The following is a 16446-nucleotide window of genomic DNA, read 5'->3' on the forward strand; positions in this document are numbered from 1 at the left end:
ACAAACAGAAACTGAAAGAAATACGAATCACAGAAAAGAAATGCTTTATTTAAGTGAGAAAAAATGAACCTATTAAATGTGCAGGAAAACCCACGCCTTGTTCCTCTGATTAAAGCAGAAGAAAACATAAAAGTCCAAAATCTTGCTGAAATTAAACACAAGGAGAGCAAAATGATTTGGTTGAGGAAATAGTTCGAACAGATTGTAGTCATGGACGCAATCCAATAAATGAATGGCAGACATTTAAGACGGAGTCATGGAAGAAAGCAAACTTAAGCAAGACTTGCCTTCTGTTTGTTTGCTTGTCAAGCCGCTGGACTTTAGTCCTCCAGCTGATATTGGCTGCTGCAGATTAGAGTTTTGATGGAAATGTGTTTTTTAGTTGCTTTGCACTACATTCAATTGAACTTTTGCTGGGCAAAATAACAATACCGTTTTCTATATTACAAAAGGAAAAAAAGAAAATCATTGTTTCAGAAAACATTCCATTGAGAAATAGTTTTCAGTTTGTGAAGTTAAGTTTTTATTTTATTTTTATAAAAGTAATTATAAAATATCACTCTATTTTACTTTACTTCTTTTTTTACAAATGAGTCTTGTTAACATGTATTAATTAAGAAACTAAAAAAAAAATATTATTTTGAAAATTATAGAGAAACATACAAAAAAATTATAGTATTGTAATTTTGTGTATTCAATAAAAAAAATTCTTCTATTAATCCAATATTATATTGTAATAGTGGCTTAATAATAAATGGATTAAGGCAAGCTAGATTTTCTAACCTTTTGTCGAGATCTTTGAGTCTTCAAGATATACTTGTTTGGCCTTATATTAGGTTAAGGCATTTCATAAGATACGGCCTAGGGACCAGGAGTCTCCAGGTTGAAATTTTCTGGAATGTTTAATTAGATATAGAACAAAACATGAGCCATGGCCCATTTTAACTAGTTGGACAAAATTGCAAGATATCAAAAATACTCATGGGCCTACTTAAAAATTGTAAGACTTTAAAAGTTAGTACTTAACATGGTATGACTGCATGAGATCTCCATGACCTAGTGATCAAGAATTCAATCCTTATTGTCCCAGTCTGATAACTAAAATAAATTTCAGCAATAGGTTTAAGCACTGAGGGGGGAATTATAAGAAAATTACCATTCTAGTTATAAACTTCAAGGTTTAAGCGTTAATCCTTGACACTAGATGTTTCAACAAGATAGGATAACCCTGGTTTCAACCAAGGCTCTCTGTATAGTGAGGAGTCTCCTACAGAGAAGCTAGGACTGTAATTCAAGGAGGGCTGCCACATGCTTAAGCTAAAGGAAACAACAATGCTATAGCATTTTTTATTTTATATTTGACCATGAACCTGACACAAGACAACCAGACACAACAATTCCAGATAACTAACAAGATAACCGGATATATTCAAAGCCAAAATTTACTGGGTGTAACAAGTCAAACCAATGTATGGATAATTATATAATTATAATCCCTAAAGGCAATGGTCTAATCACAATTCACCACGAATCATTAACCTGGTATATGGGTGCTCTAAATGAACTGGATGTTACCAAGAGTCTCCTCCCATTTGCATCTAATGCCATCTCATGTCTGCAATATTTTGAATCATTGAGGGGGTAACAAAACCTATGGAAGGAAAAAAAAAGGTCATGCTGTGAATTATTTCTTCAAACAAGTATAAAACCAAGGATAGGAGGAACCGGGATAAAAATGCTTTAGAAAGCAAGCCAAATACTCTAAATAAAATATTTACACTTATAATATTGGGACCCCACATCGACTAAAAAAAATATGGCCAATATAGTCATTATAAGACTCGGACAATCCTAACCTTCCAAACCAATTTTATATTATTGAGTTGTTAGACCCAAAGCCCAAATTGTAATTAGGATGTTATAATTCTGTATTAGGAAGTTATCTAGGATTAGGCATTTATATGTTGCATGATAGTTATATATAGGTTGTGTGACTAATTTGTAGAAGGCAATTAAGATGCTTGATTGGAATTTCTGGTATTTTGAAAGAGGAAATTCCTTGTTAGGGAGAAACCCTGTCTTTGTTGAAGTTTGTACTAAAATCTGGCCTAAAAAAACCAGATTATTTCTATAATTTATTCATAAATAATGAAGTCTGTTTACTTCTTGAGTCTGATATGACAATCCTCTATTTCATGCATCAAATTTTCCTGCATTTGGCTAATAAAAACTATTTTGAGCCGCACAAAAGAAAAAAGAAACAGTGTACATCTAAGTGTAAGGTGTCAAACTAGAAATATACCTACTAGAGTCTCTCGACCACAGGATTTGACCTTGATTTTGCAAACTCCACTCAAAAATCTGACAACAAAGAATAAATTAATATAAATGTACAACCCATTTCACAAGCTGGAATAACATTAAATTTATAATACTTGCCTTCCCATCAGAGCCCAGGCTAAAAATGCTAGTCTCATCTGGTCCAAACAGAATTGAACTGATGGAAGAATCATGTGCAGGCCAGCCAGTGATTTGTAGACCAGCAGACATGTCTTCGACTAGTTAAGGATGACATGATTGTCAAATCATGTGGCCACTGCTAGAACATTCTAAATACATTTATCTTTAAAAGAAATGCACCATTTTATTTCACTGAACAAGAAATCCCAGCAAATTGGCAACTCCAGCAAGGGAAGATATAACTTAATAAATGCAACCAATTGTTGAAATTGTGGGGATTTAAGTGTGATGGATATTATTGATAAATAATTAGAAACTAAAGAATTAAGAGAAATTAGAAAGAAATCAAATAACAATAGAAATATGGAAATATGACAATCAAATCAAATTATATTGGAAATATGTTTAACAGCAACAAAATTACATTATATTTTACTTCACATATTAATCACTAAGTATATCAAACCAAGGAAACAATCAAATGAACAAAATTAAGGATACCAAACATGTGAATCGTTCCATCAACGGCAGAAGCTGCCAAAATCTTTCCATTGTGATTAAAGCATAGAGAAGTAATTGCTGGTGGATCTTCTCCAAGAGGAAGGACTGTCTTTATGAAATCCAAAATTAAAAATAGCCATAAACAACATAAACATAAAACATTTTATACAAAGAAGAACATACCATGGCTTTCCATGTCTTCATGTTCCACACAGTAAGTGAAGCAAAACCCAGGTTGTCAATATAGTTAGAACCAGCCCTACAAAGAAAGTAAGGTCCTCATATTCCATAGTTCATCCTTATGTCCGAAATCAAAACAGCAAAACATACATATCATAATAAGACTAACATTTTATTAAAAGTTACAACAGAGGATCAAATCAATAAATTAAATTACTAGTTCAACAAAGAATTCAATATTTAGAAATTTAACAAATACCCTCCAGATGCTGCTGCAGACACAAAAATAGGTTCCACAGGACTGCACTTTATGTCCAATACACTGTAAAACCACAAGTAGGAGAGTTAAAAAGGCAATACACAGAAACCTGGAAAATATACAAGGTTTAAATATGTTTCTGCGAATATAGCCATTTTTGTTTTTAGTCCTTGCAATTATTTTATTTTTTATCCCAACAATATTCACCATCACTTGTTTTGGTCACTGCCATAAAAGTAGAGACTAAAAACAAAAACCTTTATATTTTATAGGGACCTAAAAGTAGGGACTAAAAACAAAAACTGCTATCTGTGTAGGAACCATAAACAAAAAATTGTTATATTTTGCAGGGACATAAAACTAAAAAAGATATATTTGCAAAGATGTAAAACATGTTAACAACAAGTTCACGACAGGGACCAAAAACAACGAACATTGCAAGTTATAAAAAAATTATAGGGACTAAAAACAAAAACTACTATATTTGCAGGGACCTTCAACATATTAGGCCAATATATAATTAGGAAATACCTTGGAAATGCTTCGGTTGTGTTGAGGTCACAGACAACTCTCTTTGCATCCACATTCCATGCCTTAATGCACCCATCGGATGTACCTATAAGAAGCTTTTTATCAAGAGGAACAACTTAATAATTTAATTCATAATCTCATCTCATAATCATTACAACTGAATAAACTCAATCACCATGATAAATCAATTCACATACCAAGCGGTCTGATTTACATTCCCAGTCAAGTGACAAAATTTCAGTGCTGCAATATATGGTTGCATTTCTAGACACTGGAGTTGATGTATCATATGTCCATATCCTTCATTAAAACATGCAGAGCAAACAAAGGCAAAATTGCTTGAGAGATTTCATATAAAGGTTAAAAAGAAGCATTAATGATGCAAAACATATAAAGGGGAATTTGAAAAGAAAAATGTATTGGAGTGCATTAAGCTTTATTTCTTTTTTTCTTTATTTAATTGTGTATCATTTTATGTTAACTTGATGCTTGCTCTAAATATATCTACACACAAGGGATCTAAATAGTGGCAAATGAGTACATGCTACAGCCAAGTAATTGAGACTAATAATTACATGAAAGCTATTCTATTTTGCCACTAAAGTGATACTTCACATCAACTCCCAAAAAGATACATGACAGTTCCATCCAGAGAAGCACTGGCAATATTGTTTCCAGATGCAGAGAAGCAACACCGACTGATTGGACCGGTGTGCCCCAAAAATGTCTCCTAGAAACCAGTAAAGAAAGAAATCTTTACATATAAGTTCATTGCAAGAAGCAAGTGCTACACAATATAATTGGGTGAAAAAACTACAAAGCAATTTCTTAGGATATTCACATTTTCTAAAATTACAACCCAATCATTGTGCAATTTCTTGGAGTCGTTTGCCTAGGGCCAGCTATTCTGCCTACAAAGCAAAAGCCTCAACAAGGAAAAATTAAACTCATTCACAAATAAATAAAAAATGTAAAATTACCATGTTGTGTCGGGATCCTTTGGCTCACAGAAGGGTCTATTCTTGGAAGAGTTGTGTAGTTGTCCTCCCCATCATTCACTCTAAATCTGATAGAGGCAAAGAAATCTCATTGCCAATAAGAAGCATTGCTTCTTTATAGTTATAAAAGAATAAGTATGTACAGCAGTTAGAAGTTTGTGAATTTTATGTCTGCTGTCTTATTAAAAAAAAGAATAAGCGGTATAGCAAAAATGTAAGCGGTAGAGACAACAAAACACAAAGTTTCATAAATATATTTCCAAATAAATACAAGCCAATATAGTGACATTTGTCTCAGTAATGTTCACAATAACCAAAAGATTTCCTATGTCAACTAAGACTTTGTACATTGAATGCTTTGAACTTTAAGAAAATATGCTGCCCATTTCTGGCGAATTGTTGTAATTGTTTCGTTGTCTAACGCCGTTCCATCAAGAAACCACTACAAAATATGAAGAATACAAAGGGTGTATTTAATGAAGATGTAAAATGAATGAAAATACTACTAAAATAGTAATTTGAAGATGTTAAACCGAACATACCATGCTCCAATCATTCTTTAAACCCCCACCGACGATGTTCCACATCCAATGCATCACGTAGTAGCCACACTCATACCCTCCGCTTTGTACATGGCTCTACATTCAATATAAATAATAATTCGATCTAACAATTGTATTGAGGTTATCATTTGAAGATCAATACTGGAAAATAATGATTAATTGCATCACTAACCTTGACTTCAACCCACTTAGGAGTTGCTGGATTATTTGTACCATCTGCGGTTGTGTTTGCTGACTTCATTGCACTGCTTATAATAATAGCATGATCAACATCTATACGACGATAACAAATGGTTGACACAAAATATTACACTGCATGATATGAGGGACAATACAAAACTTTACTTGTTAATTGCAGTTTTGATATGAGTATCAGGCTTCTTACGTAACGAACAAAACCATGCAACAACATTGGTCGCAGGACACAGTACTACCAGTTGCCAATGGCCCCTACAAGAAACAAGTATTAGGTACGTAGAACTTCAACATTATTTATAACCATTTGAATTAATAGTACTTACTGATTTAAGTAAGCTCCTAGGTACACCTCTCGTTGCGATTCCTTGAGCCATGCTTGTAAGTAATGCTCACATTCAGCACGTCGATCCTTTGCATTGTGTATCGATTGTGGCTCAAGGAATCCATACACGGAAGCATGACCCAAAGTAGAGCTCCACTCATCCAAAAACCTGCTTTGATAAATTATACATAAAAATTGATACTGATGCATAGCATACAAAATACTACTTATCAATGAATCATATTAAATTTACTTACAACATCCATAACTGTAGTATAGATATGTTCAAACATTTGTATCCAGCTACTATTTCATTTACATCAGAGAATGTCAAGAAGAATGAAGCATCAACATTTGAAAGCCCAAATTTGCTGCCATCCCACTTCAACTCAACAGGTGTGTCGTACATGAAATATAGGCTCTTAATCAGTTGACGCAACGGATCATGGTCAAAATCATTCGTCCCTCTTTCATCTGTTTCAGGAAGTTTCTTTGGACTAGTATCGGACTCCTAATTGTGTAATGAAAACAACAATTTACATAATTTCATAAACTAACATATATTCATGTAAACATGTCATGCAACAAATATAATAACACCAAATTTACCTCATGTGACACTTTTTTCACAAGATTTGTTGGCCATGCAATGAATGTTTGAAGAGCCTGCTTGACATATTGAATCTCTGATGTCGGGAAGGGCACTTCGGAATCACCTTCTATAACTTTGTCAACACTCACCCTCACAACATCATCAGCATAAGTGACATTGTGAATGGCTGATCCACCCTCACATATTTTCCCCAAGGCCACCAACACTGTAGTATTTTGTCGTTGCACGTATAACCCCATAGTGGGTTTTAAGCTCACATTTTTGTCGCCTGATGGGTCAACATCAGCAGTTTCTACATTACTTCCTTTAGTGCTAAGACGTGCAGCCAATGCCTGTAAATCCACCTCAATAAGGGGAGAGTATTGTGATCCCATCTGACTCAATTGAATGAAGATCTGACTGGACAACTCCTTCTTAAATTCCTCCAGACTCCTCTTGTGTTGTTCTTCATATTCATTCCTTACTTGTTCCTTTATGTTTCCAATAATGTCAGCCCATTGTTGTTGCATTAGTGTTGCTGAGGAACTACTCGACGTACGTGTTGCCCTACCATAAAATTGAGTAAGGGTCATACCAGATCCCGCTGCACGAACTCGACCTGGATGTTCCGGTTTGCCAATGGCCGTATTCAAGATGTCATCCCGACCATGGGGAACAAAACTACCCTGTGTCGTCTGCTCTTCTAACGAGTCCTAAAACAAGCACAACATATTGAAAGAGTTAATGAGGTAGTAATTATAAAGCAAACAAAAATTAGTTCCAAATTGATTATAATCATGCTGCAACTCACAATTCTATCCGAAATTTCTTTTGCTGCCTTTGATGTCATCTGGCCATATCGTTTGGTTCTAGCCATTTTCCACTTCACGTGCCTTTTAATGGGAGATGGCGGCTCCTCCAGATCAGACAATGGATTCTCAGTCAAAAGTGCCTGCTGTTGTCTTTGCTTTGTTTTCTCATCTAACATTTTTTTCTCAAGCAAGTCATAACCCCCACGAGACAGTACGTGGGGGCAGTCATTGTATTTTTGACTCTCCTTTGCCTTTTTCCGAATTTCCTGTCATTGACAATATATTATTTGCATTTATTTAATTGTTAAAAATGTACATTTCTAAAGAAATTTAAACTAAATTGAACAAACATGTTACCTGCCAATCCGGGGTCTTGCGACTTGCAACAAATTCGTCCCAAGTTTGTTTATCCATACCATATTTCTTGTAGTGTACCAAAGTCTAACTCTTGTGTGTCAGCATAGACAAATTTAGTGGTTAGCGAAGACTTAAATTGCCTCCATCTAGTGCCCACCGTGGACATTACTTTTTTCTTGGCCTTTTCAGCTTCTGGGATATCAAATTTAGCCTGCATTACATATTCATCATGTCAATTTTAGTGCATGTAAACATTTTTTTGAAAATAAACTCAATGTTTGAATACATCAAATTGTTAATGTGACTTACCAAAATGTCCCCCCATACCATGTCCTTAAGAGTTTCTGGCACATTTTTCCAATTGCTGTGGACAATGGGGATCTTTTCTCGAGCTACAACCCCTAAAAAACTGTGGAACTTTTGCTTCTCTGGGCCTGATGCTCTTCCAGTTGCAGGATCCACATTAACTATTGGTCTAGGCTGATCTAATCTTCTTAAAGTCAACCTTCTAAGACGTGTGCTTTGTCGTGTCTTCTTAGGTTGTGGCTCCGAATTACCATCTGACTGCGGAGGGGACCTTGGCGGTGTCACCATGACGCTGTCCAAATGAAACAAATTTAGATTAATATGGTAGGATTAAAAATAGCATGTACGCAACACAAAATAAATATGAACATTACATATAACTCAATAACAAATAAAATAATATTGTAACATTACATTGATACAAGGCGGTTAAGGAGCAATGTTCTCCCATAAACCTTCAGCATGATCATGACGAATCGCATGTACGTCATCCACCTCTGCTTGTTCACATATTGAAGGCATTTTTGTGCAAAAACGAGGAGTCTCACAAATGTCAAGGGATGCATCATGAATTTGTTCCCTAACACCAATTGGCCTTCCTTGTAGAACCACTGATAATCTACAATTATTTGGATCTTGGATGTAAAACACTTGTCTAGCTTGTTCTGCCATAATGAATGGTTCCTCCTTGTAACCTACCTTGTTAAGGTCTACTAAAGTGAATCCCATTTCATCTTTATGAACACCGGTATTTCCATTAACCCATTTACATTTAAATACTGGCACTCTAAATTGATTATAATCAAGCTCCCAGATTTCTTCAATAACTCCGAAATAAGGCATTGAGGATTCAATTGGGTTGTTATCAGATGCTCTAGAAAAGTGCTCAGAATGAGCCTCCACAATCACCCCACTATTCTGCACACTACTTTTATCATCTTGTGACTTTGTATAGAATGAATAATTGTTTATGTCATACCCCTGCCAAGTAGGGACATTTAAATTCGGACCAATAGCCAACAATTTTAATGTTTTGGAAGCATTGTCATCAGTCATAATTGTTTCTTTAAACCAGTTCATGAAAGTTCTATTATGCTCTTGCAACAATTTCATCATGTTTAATTTTGGGTTAATAGATGTTAGATATTGTTTGTGAGTTTGTATGTATGGAACGACCTCCTGTGTGTTATTCAAGATATACAAATGCGCTTGTGACACATCTTGTCGACTCATGGTAACAACATTGAAGCCTCGTGTCCCTTGACCTCCTCGTGTCCGGTCATGACGAATTTTCGGTACCCCCACAGCTTCAACTGTTTCCATGTACTGTGAACAAAACTCAATAGCTTCTTCAGCAACATACCTTTCTACAATGGAAGCTTCTGGTCGGTATTGATTTTTGGTATATCCCTTCAACACTTTCATGTAGCGTTCAATTGGATACATCCACCGTAAAAAAACCGGACCACACAACCGAATTTCCCTCACAAGATGAACAATTAGGTGAACCATGATGTCAAAAAATGATGGTGGGAAATACATCTCTAACTGACAAATGACAATGGCAGCCTCATTCTCCAAGTCATCCAATTGATGAGGATTAATGACTTTACTACATATGGCATTAAAAAGAAAGCACAAACGGGTTATGGCAACTCTAACTTTGTCAGGCAAGATGCCGCGAATCGCAACAGGCAATAATTGTTGCATTAAGACATGGCAATCATGAGACTTCAAGCCAACCAACTTAAGATCATTGAGGGCGACAAGGCTCTTGATATTTGAAGAGTATCCTTGTGGAACTTTGACATTCCGCAGACATTGACAAAAACTTTTCTTCTCTGCTGTTGACAGTGTGTGGCATGCTGGGGGTAAATATGTTCGCCGACCTTGTGATATGGGATGCAACTGCTCTCGTATTCCCATGTCAACCAAGTCTTGACGACATTTCAAACCATCCTTTGTCTTCCCTTTAATGTTAAGAAGAGTACCAATTAAACTATCACACACATTTTTCTCGACATGCATAACATCTAGACAGTGACGCACATATAGATCAGACCAGTATGGAAGATCAAAGAATATTGAGCGCTTCTTCCACATGTTGTTGGGAGATGATGTCTTCTTCTGGGACTTGCCAAACACGGTTACAATGTCCTTTACGCGATCATGAATTTGGTTTCCGGTTAATGCTTCCGGGGGGCCTTCATTCTCCTGACTTCCATTAAAAGCTTTTTTCAATCGTCGATAAGGGTGAAAAGCTTTTAGAAATCTTCGGTGTCTGGTATATACTGTCTTCTTTCCATGCTTGAGTTGGATGAAGCTTGTGTTTTTCTCACAGATAGGACATGCATGATGCCCTTTCACACTGTATCCACTTAAATTTCCATATGCTGGAAAATCATTAATAGTACAAAACACCATTGTGCGTAACCTGAACGTCTGCTGCACATTTGCATCCCACACATCTACCCCTTCTTCCCACAATTGTTTCAAGTCTTCGATTAATGGCGTAAGATACACATCAATATCATTCCCTGGCTGCCTTGGACCCGCGATCATCATACACAGGATAATGTATTTACGCAAAATGCACAACCATGGGGGAAGGTTGTAAATCATCAGTAAAACAGGCCACGAACTGTGGTTGCTGCTTAAGCTACCATAAGGATTCATTCCATCAGAAGCAAGAGCAAGCCTTAGGTTCCTTGGCTCATCCCCAAACTCTGGATACAAACGATCAATTGTCTTCCACTGTGGCGAGTCGGCAGGATGTCGCAGTAATCCATCAGATTTTCGATCATCCGAATGCCATGAAAGGTTTTTTGCATCTTGTGCATTAGCAAACAATCGCTTAAACCTTGGTATTATTGGAAGATACCAGCACACCTTGGCAGGACGACAATTTTTGGTTCTTGCATCATCAGTTAATTCATCATGTTGCACTTTGTATCGTGATACCCCACACGTGGGGCATTGCCGTAGTTCTGCATACTCATTTCTATACAATATGCAATCATTAGGGCATGCATGGATCTTCTTGTACTCCATTCCCACTGGACACAAAATCTTTTTGGCCTCGTAGTGATTTTTCGGCAAAGTGTTTTGTTCAGGAAGCATGTTTTTCAATAAGACCAGCAATTCAGTGAAGCTTTTATCACTCCACCCAAATCTTGCCTTCAAGTTTACCAAAGCTAACACTGCTGACAACCGCGTGAAAGATGTGCACCCCTGATACAATGGCGTGTTGGAATCACATTCTATTGTATCATACAGAGGTGCATGCGCTTGCTCAAAAGTCTCTTGTCCAAGATCACGGATCATTTCCTCTATACGCTCTCCGCTGTCTTCGTGAACCGCCTGAGACTGAGAAACAGTTGGAATGTCGGCCAATTCCCCATGCCATATCCATTTTGTGTAATTCGGAATGATGCCGTAACATATCAGATGTGATCGGATTTCATCAACTGACTGTCGTCTACCATTAAGACATTTAACACATGGGCAAAAATAATTGCCCCTCAAACTTTCAGCATTAAGTTGCGTAAACTGTAGAAATTGTTCCACCCCGTTCTCATACTCATCACTGATGCGTTTTGCTTTCATCCAACTTCGATCCATGTTTCGTCTTTGCTATTCATGACAATCAATAAGTTATATGTGATGCATGCTAAACTCACTTTTTTGCATTGAAGGTGTGGCCCTATCCCATTCAGGAAGACATTTTTTATAGTTGAATCAAACGTACAAGTAAAATCTCTTTCGAGTGATTTGATGAAATTTCGGCAGCATTTCGCATTGGTCTTCAAGTACACAAGATGAAAGCGGTGAATGTGTGAACAATCACCGCTATCAAATATGCACCCGAAGAACAATGTCAAATGCAGTATACCGAAATTTCTTCAAATCATTCAAAAGATAATTTACCTCTACGTATGATTCAACTATAAAAATATGTCATCCCAAACTGTCCAAACGGACAATTCAAGAATCAATACATCGATTAATTCAAACTATCCGTATTAATCAATGTATCGAATCTCGAACGGGCATCTAAGGTTCACTCATAATGCAACTAACTAGTAACATGAAACAATACCAATATTTGAACAATGACATGTTACAATCATACCACTTTTTAAAAATAGACATACCTCGAAAGATGCTCAGTGTCAACGACAACGAGTGCGGGGATGCAGTTACAGGGAAAACACTAACACAAATGTCGTGATGAGGACATATAATCTGTACCATCAATGGGGGAAACTATCAGCTGGATCAATCATACTCAAATAACAATGCATCATGTTTGAGGTTTATAAAATAGTACAACCAGTAAAGAGGTTTATTTTAAGTGAAATAACAATGCATCATTTTTGATTGAGCTTTATCCAGTTGCTATCTTTATATAGAAGTTAAGATACATATTATAATGAAAATATATAGAGAAGTTAAGATACATATTATAATCAAAACAAGGGAAGAAGGAAAGTCATCATTTTGTTATTATGTAAATAAGCACCATTTTGTTATTTGATATTGGAAATATAAAACTGACTCTTTCAACAGTAATTTTAAAAATAATTATTCAAAATATATTTTATTTAAAAGCATACTCCTTGTGGACCAGATTTTTAAGATGATGCAGAGTTATGATCATATTATTGTCAAACAAGAGCAATGTGTTTTATTGTATCTGCTAAAAAAATGCATATAATACCCACCCTATAATTAATTTTCATTTTGTGTTTTGTTTCCATTGGGTCGTTTCTCTTCAGGTTGAATCCAATTTAAGTGAAAGAAAAAGTCATTCATTGGTTCATTTGTGTGAAGGCTTTGAAACTTCGTTGATGTGAAATACTAGTACGTAAAAGTAGTATACTGAGGTCATGATTAAATTTTTAACATGGTTCGGGATAGCTGAACTGCCCAATGAAGAATGATCTCTTCAAAAGCCTTTGTATTGTTATTAATATAATATATATAATATGTTGACACTTTTTATTCAAATTCTTGCAGGCTGCTTTCCTGTCTGCTTTGGCTGGGTTAGAGGTTGCACAAGCTGCTGCTCAAGCTGCATTGACAACTCTGTCTGAGGTTTACAAAGCAACTAAAATAAATTATCGGGCATTTCCAAGGAATACATTGCTGCAAGGTGAGAATGATAATTAACACAGGCTAAGATTGTAGGCTTCTGAATGAATTAATCTGTCATCTGTCTTAATGTGATTTATCTGGGAATGGATGGACCAATCTTCATTGTGTTGTGTGTTTGATTGGAATAATTTCTAAATGTAGCATTGCAACTGATCTTTAGTAAAAATCGCTGGAATAATTTGTCATTTCCTCTTTTCAATGGTTGACTTTTGGAATAACTACAGAAGAACATTACACTCTAATAGAAATATTTAACTGTTAGTTTCTTCTCTTTTTTCCATCTTTTTTTATATGTAATTAATATATGTTCTCTATGATTCCACGAGTTTAAAGTGTAGAAATTAATTTTTGAACTCAATTTCCTTAGTAGAATTGTGGCTTTATGTTTTATGCAGATGCTGGTATCACGTCTAACGGTGGTAATACTTAAGATTCATTTCAAGGATCTCGATTGCATGCAAACATACAGCTTGAGAAGGAAGAGTTAGATGTGGAAAAAGCAATTTCTGAGATTATAGAAGTTCAGGTCTGTCATATGTCAAGGTTTGATTTGACGGTATCTGCATTTACAAAGTTTGAAAATATTTGCTAAATACTGGATATTCTGTTTTGTAGATGAAAAATATCCAAGATAAGCTTGTTCATTTTGAAGATTTGGACCTGCTGATGGAAAAAGAAGGCCAGCAGATGGAGCAAATGAAAAATATGTTTTTTCTTGATCAGCTTACTCTTTTATTTCATAAATCATCTGCACCAAAAACTGGAGAATGAGAAGAAGGCAAGAATGTAAAGACAAACCATGGTTGACAACTCTTAATTAGCTAGTGATCTTAGGCTTAGCGAATGTATTATATGAAAATTATCCTCAATACAGGGCTTATTTGCAAGATTCAGTCATAGAGCTGCTAGGAACAGAAAAGTCATTCTGTAATGTGGTGATAGAGCATACTAAAGATGGATCTGGAATAGGAGGTGCTATATTGGCTGCTTCAAACTCCATGTACAACCAAGACTTATAGTCCATTATCATGCAAATAAAAATTGAAGGAATAATCCATTTTTCCTTTTGTATATGGGAGAGGAAAAGGTGACTTGATGGAGGTCCAACATTATTTTTTTCCCTCATAAACGTAGTATTGAAATTTGAATTTAATATAAAATACTCAAGTCTGTTGTTGCTAGATCTTTATATAATTTTAGTGGATTGGTACAGTAATCAGTGTAATGTATATAACTATTTTTTATAGTAACGCAATTTATATAAAAAAATTACAATTTTTATACAAAAGAAAGAAATAAGAAGAGAAGAGAAAAATGTGTTATATCTGTCATCACCAACCAACAAGCCTAACATTCTCCATAAAGAAAACAGAAGTCCCAGGATCGATTGACATTGTGAAACTTAACAGGAAAAAGCAAGCTAACCTGATTTCTCCCGTGAAAGCCTCACCTTTTCCCACCCAAGAATTCTGGGCAGAAGTTTCAATCCTATTTGAAATTGAGTTTTTTACCTGATCGATGTACACAAAGGGAGGTTTCACAACAACATCTGTACTTCTCACAAAAATTAAAAGGATTAGAAAACAGGATAAAAATATTACGGCCAGAATAGCTACTGTAATTATTGGGGTTGTAAACTCTAATCGTTAATTATAACTCATAAAGTTAAAAAATAAATTAAGACGAATGTAATTATTTATATTGTATTAAATTCTACATATAAATTATGCCTAGCTATGACTATATATAAAACTTTTAAGCAACACCCATGACTGGTGACTAGATAACAAAACAAAGAGAATAGCTACTGACATTAATCATATACATAAGGTTGAGGCTGCTGAAGCACCTATACTTGAAATTTATGCCTAGTAGCAACTACATGTTATAACAACAATATATTCAATGAATATGAGTGAAGGTGAAAAGGACATTGAACAGAAGTGGACGTATGCACGTGCATGATGGCACGGTCAAGTGGCAATGCAGATTTGCAGTCAATAATTGAGATATAAGAAAAGGAATAGGAACAAATCAGAGAGTGAGAAACATATGGATATGGTGAAAGAAGAACAAGAAGACCAAGAAGAAACCAAACGAGTGCCCAGCTTCTTCAATTTTCGTCTGCAAAAACTGGTCCCCTGCATTCTGTTGCCGCTTCATCACTTTATTCTAACTAATTAAATCACCAATCAAGTAATATTACATAAATTTGTTTGATCTATATATAAAAAAAGGATATTATTAGTCAAAGTGAGAATCGGTGATAATTTGGTGTTGAACCAACATAGAGGACTGCGGTGATAATTTGGTGTTTAAACATTGAACAGTGGAGTCAAATATTACGGCCAGAAAACTTCTAAATGAAGTTTTTTGTAAAAAATATCAAGAGTCAGAAAGCCTGCAGTGAGTTATGATTCTCTAATGCAGAAGAGTTGTTTGTCAGTCAGATAACAAGAAAAAGTTATGATTATGACATTACCAAAGCTTCCTTCCAAAGAAATAGGAAAAGGTTGCTCCACTAAAATTTCAGGTTTGGGAAGAGAGAGATGGATGGAAAAAAGGGTTCAAGCAAACTCTGCAGTACTTTTGCTACAGGAAGTTAGAAGGTGAGATTTGGAAGAGCTTATTTGAACTAGTGAAAATGGCTTATGACATTCGTATAAGATATTTTTATTCAATAAGATTCACAACTAAGCTTATGGATAAGCTTTCATGTTATCAGTTTATTGAATAAGTGCTTAATTAAGATGTTTTGTCAGTTGAGCCCTTAAAGACTAATTACAGGTCATTCACGTGGAGCTCACAAACTGGAGGGCTGAGTTGAATTGAGACAGATGAAATAACAGGAAAAATATATTTGTTCAATACTTAAGGAAACAAGTTTAAAAAGGCTTATCAGCTAAAATATATGTTCAAGAGTTAAGATGGAGACTTTACATTTCAAAAATTACTAAAGAGCTGCTAAATGAGAGAATTTTACAACAACAATAACCTTATCTCACTAGGTGGCATCCATTACATGAATCACATGACAGCATTGAACTCAATTAAAAACCAAATTCTTATAAATATTATTCACTTTGACATTCTTTTAATAATTTTTTCAATATTCTTCTTGGTCTCCGTCTACCCTTTTGACAGAGCTTAAAACTGTGTGATTTACTCTCCTCATCATTTGCTTCAATAGCCTTCTTTGCACATGTTGAA

The 16446-nt window shown here is 35.3% G+C and overlaps 3 protein-coding genes and 2 long non-coding RNA genes across 6 annotated transcripts; 1 reads left to right on the top strand and 4 right to left on the bottom strand.

Annotated features, from left to right (window-relative positions):
• Window positions 1-2920: 2920 nt before the first annotated feature.
• LOC100801896 (WD repeat-containing protein 91) lies at window positions 2921-4657 on the bottom strand. Its single transcript, XM_014772364.2, has 6 exons — window positions 4567-4657; window positions 4129-4231; window positions 3932-4026; window positions 3401-3463; window positions 3145-3220; window positions 2921-3070 (listed from the first exon to the last, which is right to left on the bottom strand). Coding segments are annotated over exons 1-6 (489 nt in total). The 5' UTR covers window positions 4569-4657.
• A 672-nt stretch (window positions 4658-5329) lies between these two features.
• On the bottom strand, window positions 5330-5709 carry LOC121174330 (uncharacterized). Its single transcript, XR_005890379.1, has 3 exons — window positions 5665-5709; window positions 5472-5567; window positions 5330-5371 (listed from the first exon to the last, which is right to left on the bottom strand). It is a non-coding gene; the product is annotated as an uncharacterized lncRNA (long non-coding RNA).
• Window positions 5710-6009: 300 nt separating this feature from the next.
• Window positions 6010-8367, bottom strand: LOC102669636 (uncharacterized). Its single transcript, XM_026127567.2, has 7 exons — window positions 8083-8367; window positions 7943-7984; window positions 7774-7857; window positions 7416-7682; window positions 6622-7317; window positions 6270-6523; window positions 6010-6181 (listed from the first exon to the last, which is right to left on the bottom strand). The coding sequence occupies exons 1-7, from the start codon at window positions 8365-8367 to the stop codon at window positions 6010-6012; spliced, it is 1800 nt and encodes a 599-aa protein (XP_025983352.2).
• A 680-nt stretch (window positions 8368-9047) lies between these two features.
• On the bottom strand, window positions 9048-11700 carry LOC100802425 (uncharacterized). The gene is made up of 3 exons (XM_041013510.1): window positions 10125-11700; window positions 9281-10049; window positions 9048-9060 (listed from the first exon to the last, which is right to left on the bottom strand). Exons 1-3 carry the CDS (start codon window positions 11698-11700, stop codon window positions 9048-9050), a joined length of 2358 nt encoding a protein of 785 aa, XP_040869444.1.
• Window positions 11701-13179: 1479 nt separating this feature from the next.
• Window positions 13180-13904, top strand: LOC102661464 (uncharacterized). Of its 2 annotated transcripts, none has more exons than XR_420140.4 (3): window positions 13180-13234; window positions 13632-13762; window positions 13852-13904. It is a non-coding gene; the product is annotated as an uncharacterized lncRNA (long non-coding RNA). The 2 variants fall into 2 exon arrangements; XR_001386874.2 differs by having other exon boundaries at window positions 13215-13234; window positions 13668-13762.
• Window positions 13905-16446: the final 2542 nt, after the last annotated feature.

This window comes from Glycine max, chromosome 20 (assembly GCF_000004515.6).
Source record: "Glycine max cultivar Williams 82 chromosome 20, Glycine_max_v4.0, whole genome shotgun sequence".
Taxonomy (NCBI): domain Eukaryota; kingdom Viridiplantae; phylum Streptophyta; class Magnoliopsida; order Fabales; family Fabaceae; genus Glycine; species Glycine max.

Excerpts from the sequence above, each read along its gene's own strand:
- LOC102669636 (XM_026127567.2), bottom strand. The coding sequence starts at position 8,367 with ATGGTGACACCGCCAAGGTCCCCTCCGCAGTCAGATGGTAATTCGGAG. Across the intron at positions 7,318-7,415 it reads AAGAAATTTCGGATAGAATT|GACTCGTTAGAAGAGCAGAC; the intron begins GTGAGTTGCAGC and ends TGCTTGTTTTAG. Across the intron at positions 6,182-6,269 it reads ATACTACAGTTATGGATGTT|GTTTTTGGATGAGTGGAGCT; the intron begins GTAAGTAAATTT and ends TTATCAAAGCAG.
- LOC100801896 (XM_014772364.2), bottom strand. Across the intron at positions 4,027-4,128 it reads AATGTAAATCAGACCGCTTG|CTTCTTATAGGTACATCCGA; the intron begins GTATGTGAATTG and ends CTTGATAAAAAG. Across the intron at positions 3,071-3,144 it reads TGAAGACATGGAAAGCCATG|ACAGTCCTTCCTCTTGGAGA; the intron begins GTATGTTCTTCT and ends GATTTCATAAAG.
- LOC100802425 (XM_041013510.1), bottom strand. The coding sequence starts at position 11,700 with ATGGATCGAAGTTGGATGAAAGCAAAACGCATCAGTGATGAGTATGAG. Across the intron at positions 10,050-10,124 it reads CTGGTCTGATCTATATGTGC|GGAAGACAAAGGATGGTTTG; the intron begins GTCACTGTCTAG and ends TTAACATTAAAG.